This window comes from Melospiza georgiana, chromosome 5, assembly GCF_028018845.1.
Source record: "Melospiza georgiana isolate bMelGeo1 chromosome 5, bMelGeo1.pri, whole genome shotgun sequence".
In the NCBI taxonomy this organism is placed as follows: Eukaryota; Metazoa; Chordata; class Aves; order Passeriformes; family Passerellidae; genus Melospiza; species Melospiza georgiana.
The window spans coordinates 62,658,259-62,673,379 of NC_080434.1; the positions used below are offsets into that span (position 1 = coordinate 62,658,259).

A 15,121-nucleotide genomic window follows, 5' to 3' on the forward strand; every position below is an offset into this window, starting at 1 on the left:
AAAAATTTTAAAAGGTAAAAAAAGATATTATTTTCTTTTTTATAAAGCTATTGAGGATCAATATGGAAAAATCTAGTGATTACCAAATGAGAAACTTCAAAAAACTTCCATTCTCTCAGCTAAAACAAATAGTTCCTCACAGAGTATGTGAGATAGTCTCTGGAGGAAGAAGACATCTTCTGATCTTGAGCACCCCCAGTCGTCACATTACTGAGCGGCAGAGGCAAGCAATAGTGCAAAGTATCCAGCTGCACAGTGGAGAATGGGGACAGGGTTAATGCACAGCAGGAGAAAATAACTGTTTCACTCCCATCTTCCTAGGCCAAGCAACCAAGAAATGTAAATACAACACTCTGAGAAGCTGAAAATAGTCTAATTTTGCACTGCAGTATTGTAAAATACCATTAGGGCACGATTTGTCCCTACAGGTAAGTATGGGCCAAGCTGTGATGAGACAGCAATGCAGCCTGCAGCTGAAGTCAATGAGTGTGAGGAGAGAAAACAACAGAATTTGTGTGTCAGGAAAGAAGCAGCATATTTCATTTCCAAACTATTATTTCTGACCTATTACTTGCTGTGTAGATTAATTCCCCCAGCTGCATTGCCCCTGTCTCTCCACACATATTCCCCTGTTTCTTCACACCGGGGCAGGTCATCCTCAGACAGACCCAAACTTGCCCATGAGATGTTGCTCCTGTCACCATCTCCTAGTGAGGTTAAATTCCAGCCTATCTGGTCATCCTGCAGTTTGCAACACACTTTGATTTCCAGCACAGGAATTGTTTCCCACACAAGGTCTGCAGGGGAACAGTCACTACCTGTCTGAGACAGCTTTATACTCAGCAGCTGTGGCCATCAGAGCAGACAGGCAGTAACACACGGGACAAGAAACGAAGCCAAGTTCCACTGGTTTTACTGGAATAATTTGTATGCTTACATTTGGTAAATACGTAATCGCATTACTTATGTCGAACATACACTTTGGAAGTCTGCATCTTCAACTGACTTTTCCTAAAGGAAAATGCTTCTGCATTTGGTTTTTGATGAATGTGGAAAAAATATGTGTCCTTAGTGATGAAAAAAGCAAAACAAGTCTCCATCACAGTTGCTGCAAACGTGGACCCTGCCCCCCTGCCGCCACCAACATGCCCTACCCTGCCTGAGGCAGTACAACTGCAATTCAAGAACCAGACAGGATTTGGAAACTTTGTAAAACAAAGTGTGGAACATTATACAACTAAAGAAAAAAAGAGGGCCTGAGCACAAGGCTTTGCAGAGCTGATATGATTAAAATAAAATTAATTCCAAGTTACTTGGATTTAAATTACAGAAACTAAACAGAGAAGACCAGTTTCTGCTATCAGTTACACTGGTTTAAATCCAGAGCAATTCATCTGCATCAGGGAGATCACTGTGAGTTTAGAGCTGTATATAAAGAAAGGAGAATTTTATTCAGGACATCACATCCTAGGTAAGCATTTTACTATACCATTTCAGTTAATTTTTTCCAGCCTTTAAAATTCTACCATGATAATCCGGGGCTTTCCGGAACCAGCGGGCTAGCTGTACTTCCTGGAGCTGTGCTACTTGGTGTGTGAGAAACAGCACCCATAGCTTGCTTTTGTACAAGGTCTTCCTGCCAGCTAATCAATTTATTGTTCAATTTCCCAGTCAGTGAACGATCTATGGCCTCTCCTATCAACAAGGAGGGAAGGAGGTTAGAGTTTAGGAGAGGCACGGCTGCCCGAAACCACAAGGTGGAGAATTATGAAAGCTTTACACAACAAAAGAAAGAAGACCCGAGACAAAGAGACAGTAACCCTCCTCTCAGACACCCTAACCCCCAATGCACAATTGGAAAGAAAACAATTAAATCTCTCCTATCACCCTCTGACTTTTACTTTTAGATTGCTCTCCACCAGGAGATCTATGAAATATCAGAACGCAGAGCTGGTCCCTGAGTTACTGACAGCCCTCACTGCCCTCTCTGCCACACTCAGCCTTCCTCTCCCCTGAACATAAACAAATCACAGACCTCTCAATTTGTGTGCAAGTAACTTGCACAGTAAGGCTCTGAGTGGTAAAAATCTTTACGAGAAATGTTCCAGCTACTCATCAGCTAGCTGCTGTGCAGCACTCTGCTTCTTGCTGAGGAATTCAAGTGGAAGACAACAAACAAGCTCCAACTCCTGTTTTGCTCTGTAGCTGACAATAGTGCAACTCCTCATCATGACACCACAGGGCAGTATGCTCTAGGTACTCTTTAGCTGTTTCCTCTCAAAGATCACAAGTTTCATTTAAATCTTTTTAAGGCTTTCCCCCCTTCAGATCGCAGGTCTGGTTTTGATCATGATGATTAACAGAACCAGTCAGAACCCATAATACACCAGCAGTTTTCTTGTCTCTTAATGGTGGAAAAATAGTAAACTGTTGTCCACCAGGCTAATTAAAAAAAACAAAAAACAAAAAACAAAAAAAAAACAAAAAAAAAAAAAAAAAAAAAAAAACCACTGAAACCAGAAAAAAAAAGCAAGCAAGGACTTTGCAACATGCACTTGCATCACCTTGCCTTACCTCGAATATATTGGCGGGTTCATTGCTGTACTGATTGGAGATGATCTCTGACTGGTCGCTGTACCACTTGAATCCCCCCAGAAAGCTGTCTGCATCCAGGTCATTCACATCTAGTTCAGAGAGGTCAAGTTCTGGGAGATCTGGGCAAAGAGGCTGGTCTTCACCAACCAGAGCAGCGCACTGCAGGATACAGCAACACAGAAATAGTTTCATTAATTACCAGGAATCTATTAACTAATATCATGTGATAAGAATTAAGCCTCAATTAAGCTACGGCACAGGGTCACTAGGATTGACTTTGTTTTCTGAGAAAAGAAACACCTAGTATTTGGTCACTGTTAGCTCTAACATAGGTATGTAAAGGGGCAGAGAAAACAGCAGGGCATAAGCTGCCTTCTCTATCACATCTCTGTCCAGGAAAGATGACCTTCCTTCTCCCTATACCATTTGATAATTATCATATTCAAAGCTTTCAATCCAACAGCAGAGGCCAAAGCATGGCCTTATTCTCCTTTCAGAGTGAACCAGTGCAGGTAGAAGTTACAGATGAATACCTCTGGGCAAGGTCTGTCATGCATTTCCTGATACATTCAGGTTAAAGAGGCACAGCCTGTTACAGCCTTCAGCCCTGGAGGCTAGCTCAAGCTGGAGACAGTCACACTTTCACTTCTACAGAACCTCACTGTAATCCTTACAGCCACTCATGACAGTGGCTACCATATGGGCATTAAAGAGTATGGGTTAGTGATGCTGCTCTTTTCCTGATGCACAAACCACAGCCACTCAGTTTTGCATTAGGTCCCGGCAATCAAAGTATGGCTTGAAATATCCCTATATTCTCCTCTCAGTGATAAGCATAGTTAGTTCATGCAGCCTTTCACCTGCTTGGTGTGAACACATCTATTATCCTGGCTGGTTTCCTAAATATCCCCAGAAAGAAGCTGTACTCAGAGAACCAAATGGATTTTCCTCTTCTAGCAGCCTCTGATTCAGTAATCCTGAAAGAGGGTCTGTGAAACATTTTGGTTGAGGCAGTGAACAAAGTCTAGTCTGCAGGAATCCTCTTCAGCAGTGCAAAATGTTTTTGTCTACACAACTAAGAAGAGAGCGAGGATAAATAAAAACAAACCTAGAGTAAGCATCCTTTTATATGCCAGTATGAAGCTAAGATAGGGTATTGACTAACCCACTAAGGAAGAAAAAATTAATAACATACATCCACTTCAACACAGCAATTGAAATGTTAGAGTATCCACCAAAACTATTTCCTAATTATAGAAAACATGTAGTAACAGTTTGGCAAATAGCTGAGTCCCATATGTCAATGCTGCTCAATTAAGCAATTCCTACTGCACTGCTCCGTGGATCCTTGTAACTCATCCCCGAACACCTACGTCGATACGGGCACACTGCAAAGCACACGTGGAGCTGCACAGGCACCTGAATGGTTAAAAGCCATCTAAAGTCAACTGAGTCTAAGGGCATCTACCAGATTTTTAGCACTGGGTTAAGGATGGCCAACAGCAGGATCCTGTCACCTCTGCAGCTCCCGTCAGTTGTCTGGGTGGTTTGAATGATTTCCCAACTTCTGTTTGGACTGAAGTCAATGGAGAAAGCGCCGCTTTCTGAAGGCAGATGTGTGCAGGGCACTAACAGCACCCGTGGATGTGAGTCACGCAATGCTGGTTGTGTCGCTCTCACAAGGACCGCCTTGAACAACAATGCAAGCGAGAGCTGCTGAAGGTGCACCTCATTGATGGCTTTGTCCCTGGAACCTCCGTGTGTCTGCAGTGCACGGGCTGGATGCAGCAGCGCAGCCCTGAGCAAAGATTTTGTCTGTTGGCACAAAGACTCGGTGCAGCTGGTGTGAGCTATAATTTACCAGACAACTTCTACGTCTACCAGGACACTACAAGATAATCATAGAGTAGGCCAAGGGGCAAGGAAGCTGAGAGGCTGCAAAACGAGGCTCTGAAATTGCAGTTGCTTTTCTTCCTATATTTAAGGGGCCGTAGAATCATAAGAAGTCAAAATCCCACTTAAGTAATGTTAACTTTTTTTCTTTTATCTTAATTTTTTAACATTATTTTGAGTGTAAGACACAAAAATAAAAAACAAAACTAGAGAGTTTCCTCTTCTTTAGTGCGAGACACAACCTTCTGGCAGCAATCTTATAATACGGAGATGACCTTTTTTGATGCTTGGCCGAAATCTCTGATCTCATTAAAGGATAATCTAGTTTTTGACTGAAAAGGTAGATTCTCAGCATCATTCTCAGGTTTGTGTTCTGGAGGTCAGTAGCTTATAACTGATGCCATAGACTTCTAAAGTATCCTGCTGATCTGTTACTGCTTTCATTTATAAAAATAGCTTCACCCTGTGAACCACCTACTTAAACATGTTTACTTTTGCTAATCTGCATTTTTAAGTTCCTACAGTGGGCTTTTGAAGCAACATAAACAATGGTATTAAAAGAAATCCTGCTTATCGCAGCCTCCATTTACCTATAGAGACTGCAATGTCACCTAAAAATGTAACTGCTGAAATGAAGTATATATGCCTTGCCAATGTTGACATGATAATAAAATCAATGTTTCTGAATATGACATTATACTTCTGAGCACACAGAGCACATTAATATGAGACACATTAGCAGCAAGTGCTCCTGTTATTAATTTATATTTGGCCTTTGGATGATGCCAGATTTAACACTCCAAGTCCTAAAACTGTCCTCATCTGACACGCTGATATTTGCTGTTTGCCTATACATCTGTAACAGGTGCACCTGTATTGGTAGCACACATTTTAATGTCTTCCCACTGTTATTTGATATGATAGTTATTCCATAACTATAGCCCTAATTTTACAGTAACATTTAGGAGGATAAAGCAGTCACTAAACACAAAAGGCTAATTACTGTGTGTTATTTCACTCCAACAGACCTTTTTTCTCTTAGTTCAGACGCAAACAGTAAATTAGCTTAACTGCACTGATGGTAATGAATCATTATAATTAAGTATAATTCTCCATTAACCTTTTGGCTGTTTTTGTGTCTTTGAAGGTAAATTAAAAAATAAGAAGAAGAAGACTGGACTTTTGCCATATTAATTATATTAATGAAAATATAATCTTTGTTTTATTTTTAACAAGTTTTTCAAAGTGCCAAGGGGATGAACTCAGGAAAGAGAGACTTTGCAAAATGTGTGTCATGTGGATTCTCTCGATCAATCTTCACAACCTTACTGTACATCACCTTCATTAAGCTGTGAAGCACTGGGGACGCTGATCAGCTACAGTGATGCAGGCCTTTATTAAACAACACGCCGTCCTGTCATTATGTGAGCGAGAATATAATACATTTAACATTGACAGCAAATATTAATGATTCAGAGAATGAAAGCTGCCTCCAGTGCTTGCTGCCTGCATTATTTTAGCTCAGTAAAGGTGATCCCCTGAGCCAAAGCAGCACGCAGACGCTAGTGTTGCTACAGGAAGTGCAATGCAGGAGCACACTGGCAAAATCCTACCCACAGTTAATCCATCCACCACACAATTAATATTAAGATCAAACTCTTTTTTTGGTTCTTTTTTTTTCTCTCTGCACTATGAAACAGTCATTGACATAAATTATCTATTCTGTTACTAGCTTGAAATTACTGCAGGAACTCTAGTGATTAAAATAAATCTTCAGTATTTCCATATAAGCTGGTTCCTCAATCAGTTCCTAGCAGCATTAAGAATAATACACGATGGAAAAATGAAGCTATGGCAGCTGAGACCCATGCTACAAGCCAGACAACAACCCACAGGATACTCCAGCTACTCAGAAACAATTAGGACTTTGGAGCCAGAAAGTCATCCACTTACTGCCTTGACTCATAATAGCTACAGGACATATGAATTATCCATATCTATTCCACTTTACCAAGAAATCAAAACAAGATAAGACCAATTACAATATGCAAACAGAAATTTGTGGATACAATGGCAAGCTGCATATATTTAAAACATGACAAAATTACTTGAGAATCCACACACATGCTCTGCCAGATAGGAAAAATTTACTGGAGAGCATAGAAACGGTTCACTTTAGATGGGTAGCTCAGCTCCCTACAGCATGAACATTTTATTTAAAAAGCATTGCCTGTAACCTGTTTTTCCCTCCCCCATTGCCCAAGGGAAGCATTTTAAGCACTTATTCCAAGCCTGAATCCAGAGGATTAGTTCCTTTGAGCAGGTCTGCATTTGGGATTCCTCTTCATGGGGTCCAAAGAAAGTTTGCCTCGCTTCGCAAGTTGCCCAAACTTTCAGGTAATGCTCCATTTTGCTGAATGCAAATATGCAGAAATCCTCAAACCTCACATTATACTCCAGAGATTACCACGGGGCTGCTTGCCTTTTTTATTTTTTCCTTTATGAATTGTAGCCAGCAGAAGCTGTGGATTTGATGTATTGCCGTCTATTTTTACACAAGCAGCAGCAGCGGCGGCAGCAGCAGCAGTTCACAGTCCTGCATAAACTCTATTCTCATGGTTCATCCTGTTGTCTCTGCTGTACATGGAATTTAACCATTTCTTGGATTACTCAGATTGACTGCAAACCCTGCTCTACGGGGCATTAGCTATAGCGTCAGTATTCCAACACCACAAGTAGCAGGGAAACGTCTCCTTCCAGAAATCTCTTTTAAAAGCATCTAAAGCCAAACAACAGGGTATTCATTCCTGTGTGCGTGTTTGCATTCTGCAGCTGATAAACAAGGAAAAAAACCTTCGACAGAGCACAGTGAAACAAGGAATCAAAATATGAATCCATGAGTTGATTATAACTTTTTTTTTTTTTAAGAAATATTCATCTTATTCTAAATAAACATGGCATTTTTCCAACCAGGCCAGTGAACGCCACTGGAAACGCCACTTCAGACACCGATTCATATCAATATCTTAGAGCATAAATATTGCATATGACGGGAAAGCGAGCCGGAGGCACATGAAAATAGTTTCCAACTGCAGGAGATACTATACTGATGACAGGAGCTCAGCTTTGATTTGCTCAAGGCATCGCAGAGTAACCTTAAAATAGCAAACTTAGCGGAGTTAAGATAAGATAGGGACTTGTTTGCAAAGTGCGCTGCCTCGGCCGTCCTGCCGGGGCCCCGCCGAGCCCACGGCCCCGCCGGCTGCCGGCACCCACGGCCGCCCACGCCGCGCTCCGCTCACCTCGAGATCGCTCCATACAGAGTCCTGGTTGCACATGTCCCACGCCATCCAGCTGCGGAGCGACGGCAGGAAAGCTGGCAAACTACAGTCCAGAGGCAGGCAGGCAGGCAGCAGACACTCATGCAGGCAACGAGACCCTCTCTGAGAGTGAACCGAAGGCACCTGTCTTACTACTGTTCCCCGTCACATGACAAAGCTATTAAAAAGTAGGCTGGGCTGTCACTCATCCAGCCTTCTGGAGCCGCTGCTCCAGCCCGTGACGTCAGCCAGGGGCAGACCCAGCCTGAAGTGAAGTAAATCTTCGCAAAACCCGCTCAGACCCCGGCGGCCGCGGCAACACGCTGCGATTCAAAGCACATTTCCACGCCACACCCCCGGAACGCCGCTCCTGCCGTAGCACAGCTCCTATCCCTCCCCGTCTTGTTTAATTTCTTAGCTTGCTTCCTTTGTCTTCCCCCCAGAGCCCAGCACACAATAGGCAGAGCTGCGCTTATAAGAAAGAAAAAGTGAAGGGACTCCGAGCCGAGCCGCAGCCTGCGTGCTCTGAGCAGCCCGAGCGCCTCTCCCGTGCCCGCACCGCTCCCCCGCCTCTATGGGAGAGGCTGTCCCAGAGTTCGGCAAAAGTTACACCACCTCCCAACATTTTTATTTTTTTGCACTCAGGGATTTTGCACCGCCCCGAGTATTTTGGTCAGGCTATGGTTTCTCATAGACAATTGCAACTGAAGTTAGTTTTTGCACGGTAAGTATCTCAGCAACCCGCCCCCCCACACACACCCCCCAGCCCAGCATTTCTCTGACATGGACTCAGCATCTATAAAAAATGTGGCTACAGTTATCTCACCTGCTCCGAGGGGGAAGCCTGATCCTGTTCCCAGATGAATTACAGTACTTGGAGCAGCTCTTTAATCACTGCCCTGTCTCCGTGCATTCCCCACCAAACCGTGGCTGTGACAAGGAGCTGCTCCGTCCTGCCCACCGCCGCCGCGACCCCCGCCCGCCTCCGTGAGCTGCCTCGGGGCGCTCTGTGCACCCGCCCGACCTGAACACAGCGTTTGTTCACTGAAAATAAATTCATTAAAAATCTCTTGTCGTGGAAAATCAGACACACTGCTAACACCTGTCTCCCCGTCAGAGCCCTTCCCAGACAATAGGGGCTGCTGCAGGTGCAACTGGTTTACGATGCTCCTTTGCATTGCGTACACAACAAATTCCTTGGATAAAGCTGAACTGTAAATTGTTTTCCAAAATAGGGAAAGAAAGCCCAAAAATAAAGGTCTTATTTAACTATCCCCACCTGCCTGCTTATTGTCTTAAGCAGCAGTTCTTTATATTATCTGGGTGCAAAAATTCTCGTGAAATGTAAATGCTGGCTCTCTTGTGCTGGGCTACCAGTGAAAGTTACAAAACTATAGCTTATCATCCTCCACGCCATGAAATATTCATTTTCATTGTTATTTGCAAACTTGAGTATTCTAAAGACTAAATGAATTGAATTATTATACAAGGCTATGGCAATTTTGCTGAGGAAAAAAAATAAGTAAGAAGTACAATTCTTGAAATAGCCTTTTTCCCACAGACACTGGAACCTTCAGAAATGGTAGGAGGTCTCAGATATATTCTTAGCTTATTTGTGCTTCCTTGTAATTCATTATTGCCAGTCCTGATAAAATGTACATTTTTCTGAGTTTGTGCTTAAGTTGCAAATCACATCACACTGTCATATTTTTACCAAGCACTGATGACAAAAATGGCATTGTTTTTACTTTACTTAATTAAAAGAAAAAAGACAGCAAAATACCAAATAACTACAGAAAGCCTTTCCTACAAATAAGTAAATTAACGGTACTGCTTTGCGCTTAACAACAAAAAAACCTCAAACTAATTTCCTTCCCAATTATATGCTGATTTAATGATAAAAACTGCAGTAAATTATTAAGATCTGTGGCACAGGTGAGTACCTCTACCCCCTGAACAGTCAACTGTGAAATAATACTGGGCACCTGCCTGCCTGGAGTACAGTTGGTTCTTATTAATTATTATCTGTGGATCCATGGTTGGTGGAATACTCTCCTTCAATACCTACTTATAATTGTGTTCATTGACTGTGCCGAATCCATCATCTGGGTTGTTTTTTTTTAAAGTTTCATTCACACCTTTTATAGAAATGTATTTACACTGGAACATTTCATATTGCTGTTTTGGATATTGTGACCTGCTCATGTTGTTTCTATTTTCTACATTTCCGCTTGAATGCTTTCCCTTCAAATTAGCAAGTTAACTGATAAATATAAACTGTGACCTTAGTGGTGCTCTCACCATACAAGCTTTAGAGATTGAAGAACTTTTCTAGTGCACTACAGACAGAGCAACCAAAAGTAATAATTACAGAGCCCCAGAGCTTTTCTATGGCCCTGTCCACATTATAGCTTGAACTTTGCTGGCAGTTCCACCATTACCTAGAAGAGACACAAAGCAAAACTCCAACTAAAAAAGACTGAGATTTCAACAAGGGTTCCACACTGATTGGGAAGACTTATTTATTTTTAACTGAAGTGTGCAACCCCACCCATAGTATAAACTTACCCGCTAGGATCTTTTTTTCCCATGTTTTACTGTGGGTTTTGAGCATAGTGCCCCAAGGAGGAGAAAAGCAAGGAAGACAGCTGCAGTGGCGGTGTAGTTTGGAAGCACACAGCTTCCACATATGCAAATGAAGCCTGTGAAACCCAGCCAGCACCTAAGCTGCTTCCTCAAAGGAAACCTTGTCTTCTGAACATTCCCGAGAAGCTTTAGCAATGCTCTTCCCTCTGTTTTGACAACACTAAAGAATTGCACAAACATCTTTTGTGGGGCAATATCTGAGCGCATACACACACGATATTTGGTTCCACAACAAACATACAAAGAAACCCTCCTTCAGCTGACAAAGTCTGTGGCTCTGTTGGACACAATCTGCCCTGGTGAAATGTCCTTTATCAGACCACCTCTTCTCACACTGCATTTCCCCTGTTTTCAGGTTAGTCTGTACCAGGTCTCAGCAATCCCCAAATTTTGCCTTTTCTTCTTTAAGGGCCATGATTCAAGAAAGTTCTGGTAAGCCTTCCAACAACATTTGGGCACTAATTCCCAAATCCTGATACATTTCTAACAGGACTGGAAGGTACGGCTGCCTGCAACAACAGGAAACACGAATCAAAGACCAAAATCTTCAAGCCCTCTGTCCTTGACTTTTTCCTGAATTCAGCAATCATTTTATCCTCCTCTTTCACGCACATTTTTTAGCTATGGGTCAGGTTTTTATTCCCTGTAATTTAGGTTTCTCAAAGAAGCTACTGATTTTGGAGACCTTGTGACCAAAAATTAGTCCCTTGATTATGGCATTGAGGAAGAAATGTTTTCTTTCCTTGCCCCCAAAACTATGGTATTCACTGATTTTTGGATAAGTTTACTACTTTCCTAGGGGAGTAAGGAAAAGCAAAGTTGTACATAAAAATAGTGCTGGAGTTTCAGACAGATGAGGTTTGCAAGTCAGTTCTCACATCAACTCAACCCTTTCTGCTCAACTCTCCAAGAATTATAGAAAAAGATCAGCCAATGCTGTATACAAAAGAGCAAATTGCACTCCAAAGACGTGTTGGTGTGAATGGTGTTCTATATAAAGTATATGTACCCTATTAATTTTTTATTAAAAAATCTTCCTTCTGTGCATCTTTACTCTTATTTTTTGCGCAGTCCTGTATTTGTTCTCCAGTCCATTGTCTCTGTTCCACTTCTATCCTATTTGTTGCTCTTTTTTCCCCTTTTCTCATCTTCTTTTCCTTATTTATCCAGTTCTTCCTACCCAGAATACACTCTCAATAACATAAGCCAGTGAATCAAACTCCTTGAACTTCTGGGTTCATTGATGCAGTAATTCTACACTGGAATAAAGCCATCTGCTCTTTCTAGTTTTGTTAGGGCAGTTATGATCTGAGGGTTTTTTTAACAGAGAAACCCAGGATAGGTCTCTGTACCAGCTCTCTGAAAAACTCAAGGGCCAAGTTAATTCCTGGCCCAGCTCTGGGTCACGGGCTGCTGTCTGAGGAGCTGTATATTCGAGAGTCCAAAATAACTTTCTCCAAACAGCAATGCGTTACTGACATTACTGACACCAGGCTGAATTCTGCCACACCTGCCTCCACAGACTGAGGGCTCAAATAAAGAGCACTGAATGCCAGGGGAAATCACTTGCTTGTTCATGTGGCTGGACCTGACTATGACTATTTACTATCAGTGCAGATTACCTGATTACCAGCATTAACCAAGCTTGCAGACATGCGACTCTCACTGGAAGCTTGTAGTGAAACCTTCCAGCAGTGTTCAAGTGAAGCAAGAGGATCACAGGTAGCCACTAGAAGAAATTTTATAATTATTCTTATACCTCCCTGAATATCAGCCTCTTTATAAGCATGTTTCACTTACTCATTATAAACAAGAAAAACTAACCTACTCCAGCTGATTATGTAAAAAATATATTTGTTACTTGTTTCTCTCCAACATTTGGAGCATTCTCCAGAACCCTCATTTGCAGGAAAATCCAGCTTGTCAGACTTGCTAAAAGGAATATGAACAATGTCTTTCACTTGGGTGTTACTGTTTTTCAGAAGGGCTAATCTGTAAAAGAGTATCTACCTTTAAATTTATGACCTCTATATGTTTGAGAAACGGAGCCATGTAAACACATCCGTTTCCTGGGGAGGCTGTGCTGCTGTCTGAGCACAGACACCCAGGCAAGCCAAGGAGACAGATTCCAGTGTTGCACTGTCTTGCAGGCTGGCAGAGCAGGCAGGACCACATCAAAATCGCAGACCGTTGCAGATCTTCATCATCTCTCCTTTACTCACCTCACTGCTGATATTTCCTTGGAACAAAAGAAGTCATAAAGTTCTTATTATTCCCTTATCCTTCCACACATTCAAGTGCCTGGGAAGAGACCAAAACCTGCTCATATCTGATATTATCAGACCCAAGGAACTGGCTTTGGACATTCCTGTTCAGGGCTCTGGAACATCTGCCCACACTCAGAAGTCGTGCCCTTCCTCTCCCACTCCCAGACAGGCAATTGTCTTCTTCAGCTTCAGCCACACAGGGCAGAACATGGGGAAGCTTCAGGAACACCCCTTGTATTTGGAACACTCTGCAGAGCTCTGGAACACCCTACCCAGACCTTTTTCATTACACATATTATCATCCACCTTGCACCCTTTCCCCTGAGCACCAAGAGAATTACCCTGGAGCTCTTCTTCCCTGACTTTTTCATAGAATGTCAATCTAGTTTTTTCTGACTTTTTCTGAGAGGGAGCTGGAGAGGATGATTCTATAAACAACCACCATGGATTTGTTACCTTAGGGTACAGAAAAGATTCCCTGGTACAACCATAAGGAAGATCATGGAGCTACCAGCCTGCAAAGCTACCAGCCTTCACTGAGGTGGCCACCCAGCTGTCACATTGCATTTGGGGTTTGCTTTGCCATCTGGCCATTTAGGCACCCAGACAGGGCCTCCCAGCCTGAAGGGGAGCTGTGGTGCCCTGGCTGCCACAGCAGTGCAGAGAGGTCAGTGTGCTCTGCCACGCTGAGGCTCACAGTAGCTAGAGGAAGGAAAAAAAATCTCTCATTTCCATAACATGGGCTGTCTCCCCTCTAAAATGGCTGGTAAGGCAACTGCAGTGGAGCACACAAGGCTGCAGCACAGCACTGGAGAGAACAGTAACCTTTAAATACTCTAAAATCAAATCTTGTTTTACACAAAACCACTGTGGTAAAGTCGATGTGAATGAAGAACCTTTGAGTGAAGGAACAGAGAGAAAGGCAGTGGACAGTTTTAGTGCCTCCTAGCAATTCTTTTTAATAAACTAGAGATGACAGACAGCCTTACCAACACATCTCTCATCTTCAAATATGACTTTCTTCAGACAGAGCTCAGTGGAACTGAGTCAGCCTTTTTTCTTGGGCCTAGCTCTTGGCGTTTTTCATATTAAAACAAAGTCTAATGCAGAAGTAATTCTGGATTGAAGTAATCTGATGGATTTCAGTAACACAGGCCACAGATATGCTCTGCAACAATTTTAGGCAAACAAAATTAAGATATCAGACAAAACGTCTAGTGGGATTTTTTTGAATACACTTACAGATCAAGTTACCCTTTATAGGGTGGTGCCTGCCTGTGGAAGAGTGTGAGCTTTTGTGGAAACTCTTGTCAGTGGAGAACAGCCCCAGTCATGCAGCAGCCAGCTCTCACTGCTTGGCCTCTGAAGCTCCCAGGCTGCAGCAAAGGTTCCCTTCCCCAGGTCCCCACAGCCCCTGCACCCCATTTTCCTGAGTCAGCCAAGGACAAGCCAAGCAGAGATGGCATCACCTCATTGCAACACCCCACAGTCTCATGCAGACCAGGCTTCTGAAGGATCAGCTTTGCCTGACCTCTTAACTAGTAGTTCCTGCCAGCCAAAACTGAGCCCTGGAGTTATTTTTAGCCAGAACCCTCCATGAATTGCAGTTAACTCGCGATATGCAAACTAGTGACTAGTGCTAGAGGAATCCCTATGGGTTTCGTGGTTCCACTCCCTGCTCAAAAGCCCAATTACTCATTTTTCTTGGAGCTGCAATATTAATCTTAAAAAGTTGCACAAATGGCAAGAGATGTCATCCTCCCTCCATCCCCAGTTCAGATAACAGAAATAAAGGAAGATAAGCATTTAGCCCAGGGCTTATTAGCTATACAAAGTGCAGCTGTAAACCTTTAGAGGCTGACCCTCCTCCAGCGATGCTTTTGACAAGAAATTTGTCAGTACTTTCACCTCTGACTCAGGGCCAAACATGCCAGTGCAGAGATGGAATGGGAGAACTAGCCACAGAAAGGTATGGGTGAGTTACTATTTTATTTTATTTTAATTTAATTTTATTTTATTTTAATTTTATTTTATTTTATCCAAATCACTTGCCTCAATACCTGTATGAGAAAATGCAGTGAAGTAAAATGGGGTTAAAGTAGCTGGAAGGGGGGACTGCTCTAAATCCTTTGGAAGGGAATGGAAATCTTTAAATGGATTTAAGCAGGCTTCAAATCAGACCTTATCACAGACGGTGGGACCAACACAGTTCAAAGCAGAAACTCCTCCACCTTTTTTTTTTTTTTTAATTTTCATACTATTCAGGCTTTCCTAACTTTCCCCTGTGAAGACAACAGGAATAAAGCACATAGATTGCATCAGCTATCACCATGTTAGACATCTTTGTTCCCAAGAAATTTAGTATTTGCTAAACATCTTTGCCCTGGGACACTGATTATA

General features: G+C 42.6%; 1 protein-coding gene across 2 annotated transcripts in view; it reads right to left on the reverse strand.

The window, feature by feature from the left end:
• PPARGC1A (PPARG coactivator 1 alpha) overlaps positions 1-15,121 on the reverse strand; it is a 364,992-nt gene that overhangs the window by 60,952 nt on the left and 288,919 nt on the right. Inside the window, exons 1-2 of one of the 2 annotated variants that reach the window (XM_058024484.1) lie at positions 7,791-7,984; positions 2,575-2,754 (exon numbers count right to left, since the gene is read on the reverse strand). In XM_058024484.1, the coding sequence (XP_057880467.1) occupies positions 2,575-2,754; positions 7,791-7,838 (228 nt within the window). In that variant the 5' untranslated portion in view covers positions 7,839-7,984. Of the gene's footprint in view, positions 1-2,574; positions 2,755-7,790; positions 7,985-15,121 lie in introns of those variants that run through there. The other variant, XM_058024483.1, reaches the window with a different exon arrangement.